The sequence below is a fragment of the Ascaphus truei genome, chromosome 20 (genome assembly GCF_040206685.1).
Source record: "Ascaphus truei isolate aAscTru1 chromosome 20, aAscTru1.hap1, whole genome shotgun sequence".
Classification (NCBI taxonomy): domain Eukaryota; kingdom Metazoa; phylum Chordata; class Amphibia; order Anura; family Ascaphidae; genus Ascaphus; species Ascaphus truei.
Window position 1 is genome coordinate 9,865,901 of NC_134502.1, and position 7,689 is coordinate 9,873,589.

At 44.6% G+C, this 7,689-nt stretch overlaps 1 protein-coding gene across 2 annotated transcripts in view; it reads left to right on the plus strand.

The window, feature by feature from the left end:
• Positions 1 to 516: 516 nt before the first annotated feature.
• The window catches only part of TEKTL1 (tektin like 1), a 17,599-nt gene continuing 10,426 nt past the window's right edge, over positions 517 to 7,689 (plus strand). For both annotated transcript variants that reach the window (XR_012789385.1, XM_075578117.1), the window contains exons 1-6: positions 517 to 710; positions 3,875 to 4,317; positions 4,740 to 4,844; positions 5,194 to 5,338; positions 5,455 to 5,609; positions 5,866 to 5,961. Coding sequence is in view for 1 of the 2 variants with exons in the window: in XM_075578117.1 (XP_075434232.1) it covers positions 3,892 to 4,317; positions 4,740 to 4,844; positions 5,194 to 5,338; positions 5,455 to 5,609; positions 5,866 to 5,961 (927 nt within the window). In the remaining variant the exon portion in view is untranslated. The remainder of the gene's footprint in view (positions 711 to 3,874; positions 4,318 to 4,739; positions 4,845 to 5,193; positions 5,339 to 5,454; positions 5,610 to 5,865; positions 5,962 to 7,689) is intronic.

A 7,689-nucleotide genomic window follows, 5' to 3' on the forward strand; every position in this document is an offset into this window, starting at 1 on the left:
CAGCAAGGGATTCTTGCATATATATATATATATATACACATGCAACATTTCTTACATATCATTTATGCATGTCACACTGTTTACATTGTGTGTGTGTGTGTGTGGTGTGTGTGTGTGTGTGTGTGTGTGTGTGTGTGTGTGTGTGTGTGTGTGTGTGTGTGTGTGTGTGTGTGTGTGTGTGTGTGTGTGTGTGTGTGTGTGTGTGTGTGTGTGTGTGTGTGTGTGTATGGATTGGGGTACACACTTAACTAGTATAAACCAGACAACTGAAGAGGGTGCTACTATCAGAGTGCCTATAATGCAACAGCCGGATAGCAAAACTGTAAAGATGCAAAAAAAAAAAAAAAGGGCCAATAAAATTAACTTTGTTGTATATTTATGGTGTGCCCACCCCTTTGGGGTGTGTGTATGGAGATGTGGATGTATCTCTAATACTCTCATAGACAGCAGGAGACAGACACAGTGATGTCATGAGGTCAGTAACACTAGCAACAGTCTGTACATAGCAACTGTATCCTGAGAGACACATACACAGAGAGGGAGGGAGAGAGGGAGATGGAGTGAGAAGGTTAAGGACTAAAAGGAACAGAGAGAGCAGGCAGTAGAGGGAGGGAGAGTGACAGAAATAAAAAGAGGTGGAGGGAGAGTGACAGCTAGGAGAGAGAAGAGAGAAGAGAGTGAGAAAAAGAAGAAACACCCCACATACACAGGTGAGAGTGCTGCATAGTGATGGATGTCTCTGCCTCTCTCCTCTAGAACTTGCTCCCACAATATTTTCCTCAGTAACTCTCTCACTCCTAGAGCACTCTTATTTTGTCTCTGTCAAAGCGTTCTCATCCCTCACTATCGTGGTGTATTTCCTGGGCTCTAATTGTATTGTATGTCTTTATTTATATAGCGCCAAAAGTGTACTCAGCGCTTCACAAAGAATACAGTACAGGGAATTATAATTATACAATAAGTGCAGCAAAATCAGATAATGGGAAAGGAAATCCCTGCCCCGAAGAGCTTACAATCTAAGAGGTTTAATGGGAAACTTACAGAGACAGCAGGGGAGGGAATAAGTGCTGTAGATGGCAGTGCTTGGTCACAATGGGTGGTAGGAGTGACTGAGTGACTGAGTGTGGGACAATAGCCATGAGTGCAGGCTATTGGGATGCTTGATTTGTGGGGTAAAATGTAAGGAAGGTCAGTGTTATATGAAAAGGTTAACACCATTTACAGGGAAAGAGGTGGCAGGGTGGCATGAGTGAGATCAGGTGTGTATGTCTGGCTTCAGGCTTAGGGGAGATCCCCAGCAGCAGGAAGGAGTAGATAGAGGGTGTGAATAGAGGATTTGTGTGGGTGTTTTTTATTGAGGGGTACAGAAGTAGTTGGGAGAGAGGTGTATAAATAATGGTGCAGTGGGGAGTGGGGATGTTGTAGGGAACAGAAATGCTCACAAAGGAGTGAGGAAACGGTAAACAGAAAAAGAAATAGGGAGGGCATAGTGAGATGCAGGAGGAGAGACTTCCAAGGTACTGGAGGATAAAAGTGTACAAATAAATCACAGAGGTTAAAAGTTAATGTCTCACAGTGGCAAAGTTGTAATGCAGAGTCCAGATCTTCCTCCAATCTTCACCTCCAAATTCAACTCCAAAATGAACTCTTGTAGACACTTTTGATGTACACTCAGGCTAAGGCCCCGCTCCCAGAGTCAGCGCGCCCGCACTGCATACAGGCGGTGCGCTGACATACACAGACCGCGATATGCGGTCTGTAAGGAGCGGGAGCCGGAGCGGGAGGTGGGCGGGAGTGGGAGGATTGACAGGGGGGGCGTGGCTTGAGCGGAGGGACCCGCTACTCTCCCCCCCCCCCTCCCTTCCTCCACGGCTCGGGCTGGAGCTGCTGATTGAAGGTAAGCAACACACACACGCAGGCACACACACACGCAGGCACTCATACACACACACACGCAGGCACTCATACACACACACACGCAGGCCCTCATACACACACACATGCAGGCACTCATACACACACACACACGCAGGCACTCATACACACACACACACAGACAGACAGAGGCAGGCACTCACGCACTCAGGCACACACACACACACAGACAGGCACTCAGACACACAGACAGGCACGCACGCACTCAGGCACACACATACACACACAGACAGGCACGCACGCACTCAGACACACACGCAGACAGGCACTCAGACACACACGCAGACAGGCACTCACGCTGCTTTCACTCCACACTCCTCCCCGCTCCCCGAAGCCTCTCCTCCTCCCGAAGCCTCCCCTCCCCATTGGCTTACAGCCACACCACATGACGCGTCAACGCTAGGGTACACCATTCTCTTGTGTCTCCTAGCGGCTGACGCGCCACAGCGTGTAGTGCGCTGTGCCGCCAGGGGGGACCGGGACCGGCTCGGGAGGATTCCCCTGCTGGTGGGGAACTCGCGTGTGGCCGCCCGCGCCACCGTGCGCAGCGGGAGCGAGGCCTTATGATGTGACGCTTTTGATGTTACACAGCCATATGGCTAACAGCCATGCTACAGTTACTTAAGTACCCCATTCACATGCATTTGACTAACACTTAAGGAAGGGGTTTGTCTTATCAACTCAGACTTACAAAATAGTTAATTAGATTATCATTTCTCTCTCAATTGATAGGAATCAGCTCACAAACATACCCCAAAAGCCAAATAAATCTTAATTTCTCTGGTTGGTAGAATGCAGCTCAATGACACATACCCCAAAAGCCAAATAAATCTTAATTTCTCTGGTTGGTAGAATGCAGCTCAATGACACATACCCCAAAAGCCAATTAAATCTTAATTTCTCTGGTTGGTACAGTAGAATGCAGCTCAATGACACATACCCCAAAAGCCAATTAAATCTTAATTTCTCTGGTTGGTAGAATGCAGCTCAATGACACATACCCCAAAAGCCAATTAAATCTTAATTTTTCTGGTTGGTAGAATGCAGCTCAATGACGCATACCCCAAAAGCCAATTAAATCTTAATTTCTCTGGTTGGTAGAATGCAGCTCAATGACACATACCTGTTTGAAGAGATAAATCAGAATGTTAATCCAGATATTCAGAATGCATCCATGATTAAAGATAGAAAGATAGAAATAAAACATCCAGAGATATGAACTCCAAAATTAACTCTTGTAGACACTTTTGATGTACACTTCTGATGTGACGCTTTTGATGTTACACAGCCAGTAATTCTTAGCGGTTAGCCGCTAAGGTAATGAAGTGGGCTTTAAATGCATTTTTCCTGCCTCGGATGCATGCCGGGGGGCTCCGGTGCTGGTATTAATGGGTATCAGCTCCGGAGACCCCCGGCATCAATCCCAGGCAGGAAAAAGGCCTGATTTTTTCTAAGTGTCGCCCTTGCCGATGCTTGTCCCCCAGCAATTTGCCAACTTTAGTTGGGGGCTGGATTGCCGTAAAAATCTCAATTTTAGAGTGCCGATTAGCAGCGAAAAGCTGATCGGGGCTACTAGAATTCAGCCGGTTTCAGAAAGTGCAGATAAGTGGCGAAAAGTGGCTTATCGGCACCCGACTGCCGAAAAAAATTTTTCCGGCTAAAAAAAATGCCAATTTTTGGAGCTTATCGGCAATATTGGCGAGAAAATGGCGAAAAACGGCTTTTTGGCGCTTACTGCATAGAGCCCTATATCTATATACCTATGTGCTCTTTCTCTTAGTGACTGTCTCTCTCAGTCATCTCACAGCACTCTCTCAGTGACTCTCTCATGGCACTCTCTCAGTGACTCTCTTATGGCACTGCCTTCCTTGAACTCTGACACTTGACTCCCTAAGTTACTGTCTCTCTCCCATTGACTGCCTGTCTCTTTGTCTCACAGCGTTCTTGCCCCTTTCCATGGCAGTCTCTCCAATAGGCTCTGCCTCGTGGCGAGAAGCCTCCTATCGGACAATCCGATTGGCTCATGAGCTCAGGCTCCGCCCTCTCTCCACGGCTCTTACAGCTACGACCAGACAACGGCCAATGACAATACAGAATGAGAATGTCCATGCTGAGAGTTTAAGTCATGAGCATGTGCAGCCTACCCCGTTCCATCGAGACCTCATCTCCGAGACATGCAACGCCCTCGCACGTGGCTACATGCGAGACACACGACACTCGCTGTCTTTTCTGAGACAGGCAATAGGGGAGACTAACCGTCGCATCCAGAGGCTGCAGCGAGAGAGAGATATTCTGGAGCGATCTCACGCCAACACCAGGAGAGACATCCTCACCAGCCAAGAAACTGTACAGCTCCGAGGCAAGAGACCCAAGAGCGAGAGGGTGAGAGAATGTCTGTATTTTATTTATAAAATGTTTTACCGGGAAGTTACACACTGGGAATTACGGCTCGTTTTCAAGTATGTCCTGGGCATAGAGTTATGATGACAAATACATGGTTGTATGTCTTTGTGAGTCTCTGCACTCTCATTACACTCTCACTCTTGATGCTGTCCCACTGTTCCCATGTGTCTATTGGCTGTCTCACCCTAGCACAGCTGTCTCCCTCCCTCTGTTTTGCACTTTCTCCCTGGAGAGATGTTTTTCTCATATCTCTCTCTCTCTCTCTCTCTCTCTCTCTCTCTCTCTCTCTCTCTCTCTCTCTCTCGTCTCATTTTGACACTCTCTCTGCATTTTGGCTTTCTCTCTTTCATTCTGTCTCTCCCTGGCATGGTTATCTCACCACATTCTCTCACTCTTGGAAGTACCCTGATAAAGTCGATGCTCTATTACGAGATGAGAAAAACGGTCTTGTGGATCTGAAGAGACATTCAGAGCGGCAGCTGCAGGAAATCTCGAGACAGCTACAGGTCAGAGAGATGTGTTGAATTTCTCAAGATGTCTCATGTGTCTCCTGCTTGCTTGGGGATGTCTCTTGCAGTCTCTCCCTCGCTGGCTGTCTCTTGAACTCTCTGGCAGTCTCTAGCTGTGTCACAGTCTGTTGTGGTCTCGAGCTGCCTCTTACAATCTTTTGTCTCTTGCACTGTCTTGCAGTCTCCGTCTCTTGCACTCTTGTGTTGTGTCTTGCACTATTGTGCTGTCTGTTGCACTCTTGTGCTGTCTCTTGCACTCTTGTGTTGTCTCTTGCACTCTTGTTGTGTTGTCTCTTGCACTCTTGTGTTGTCTCTTGCACTCTTGTGTTGTCTCTTGGTTATGCAGGTCCTTCATAGTCAACGTCAGACGCTCTCTCAGTTCTGTAATGAGAGGAGTCGAGTCCTAGAGTTCCTGAGTGAGACTGCCCGATCACAACCTCTAGGACAGGAGACTGCAGGGAACAGCAAACCTCTCAGACAAGAGAACACAGGTACCAAAAAAAACCCTAAGACAAGAGAACGCAATAAACAAGATCTCTTCTTTATGTCTTTTGATATCTTTTTGCTGTCTTTGAATGAGCTCTGTTGTCTCTTGATGCCTCTTCAGAGTGTCAGGCTGTAATAGACGATGCTCTTGTGACGTGTGAGAAGTTCCGAAACACCCAACCCCCCAACTGGCAGAAACCAGGAGAGCGTCGAGAACTGAAAGAGAATGTTACTGAGGGACTGCGCAAGAAGGCAGAGGAAAGCGCTCAAATCCGGGTAATACAACATGACAAGACAACTAGACATACAACACAATGAGACATACAACACAACTCAAATGCAGACCAACAGAACTTAGGGGGAAATCAACACAACTCAAGGGAACACCAATACAACTCAACGGAACATCTACACAACTAAATGAAACATCAACACAACTCAAAGGAACAAGCACAAAAATCAAAAACATGACTACACAATCTGACAGCACAATACAAAGCATGTGATGACACAATATGTGTGTGTGTGTTAGGATGAGGTGACGCTCGCTCTGGGAGAGACAAGGAACTTTATCCAGAGACAGCAAAAACTTTACGATGAGACAGAGACCAACTACCTACTGCAACTGGTGTGTATACAGCGTGTTTATAGTATGTGTGTTTGTGTGTGTGTGTGTATATATACACACACACAATGTATGTGTACACTATGTGTGTTTGAGAGTATATACGATGTGGTTATATACTATATGTGTAAGTGTATACTGTGCGCTTTATAGATTATGCCACATGCAGTGTTATGATGTCATACGCTGTGTTGTGATATCACAGTATATAGTGTCGAGAAAAAGTTTGTGAACTCCAATGATAATTACGCAAATTCCATAGTCTTTCCATGAAAACCTTCTTGAATCAAAACCAATCTTTTCTTAAATATCCAGTTAGGGTTTATATTAACCAATTCCATGTATTTTGAAAGAAAATGATTTATGAATTAGACAAACAATGAGTAATTAAGAGTCAGAGTATGTGCAAAAGTAATTCAACCCCTGGTTTTATCAGCTACCTTAAATGAAAGGGGATAATTAGAATCAGGTGTTTCCGTAATTAGGTAGATGTTTAGGGTGAGTTTGGGAGGCACCACCCTATATAAAGATCAGAAACCTAGTGAGTTTGGTCTACACCATACAGGTGTGTGGAAACACGTCATGCCATGATCAAAATAGATCTCTGAGGACGTCAGAAAAGCAGTTATTGATGCTCATGAGTCTAGAAAGGTTTACAAAACTATTTCTAAGGATTTGGGTCCCCACCATTCCACTGTCAGACAGTCTACAAATGGAGAAAGTTCAAGATTATCCAGGAGTGATCGTCTCCATCGTATCCAGGAGAGATACCAAAATCTCTCCAAGAACAAACTGGCAAATCGTCCAGGAACTATATACAAAGGTATACCTACCGCTCACCAATAAATGTAAGGAGTCAGTTTGGTTCACAAGGTGCACTAGGGAAATAGATATGCATATATACAGATAATGGTTGGTAAAAAAAAAGGATACCAACCAGAAAAGAATCCCTTAAATTGCACTCATTGCAAACATGATTAAGGCTGGAAAATGTATCATCCAAAGGTATCAGTGTCCCTTCATGCCATTCAAATTGAATAGAAAATCCAGTTAAAACAATAATTTAATAATACAACAAAACTAAGGTGACTAAAATGCAGGGCATACACATGGTCAGGGCTTGACAAATTGCCCAAAAAGCTACTTGCCCAACCTAAAAAGCTACCTGTCACCTAGCCCCATCCCACTTTTTTTTTTAATAAATATAAATATAAATATAATACATTCCTAATAAGAACCAATAACAACATTCGTTTTTGACATAACAGTTTATTTATTGTATTACAGTTATACTTTACTACAATTAGTCTTTGTTATAGTTGCATAGTTGATGAGATTTGAAAAAGACATACATACATCAAGTTTAAACTATGACAAATTTAGACGACATGCCTTATCCTATATCCTATTACAGTATATTGATCCAGAGGAAGGCATACAAAAAACCCCAGTGACACAATGATATCTCTTAAGGGGGAAATTAATTCCTTCCTGACTCCAAGAATTGGCAATCAGATAACTCCCTGGATCAACATCCTTCCTATGTTTACCTATTGATCATATTTCCTCTATTTGACGCCTCTTTACTAATGTTAATAAATACACAATTTCAGCACGTAGTACCAGAAAGCTGCAGTGCAACCGACCTAGGGCCTCATGCACTAAGCGCCGAAAAGCGTTTTATCGCCATTTTATCGCCAAAAATGCCTTTCCGATTCAGTAAGTGCCGAT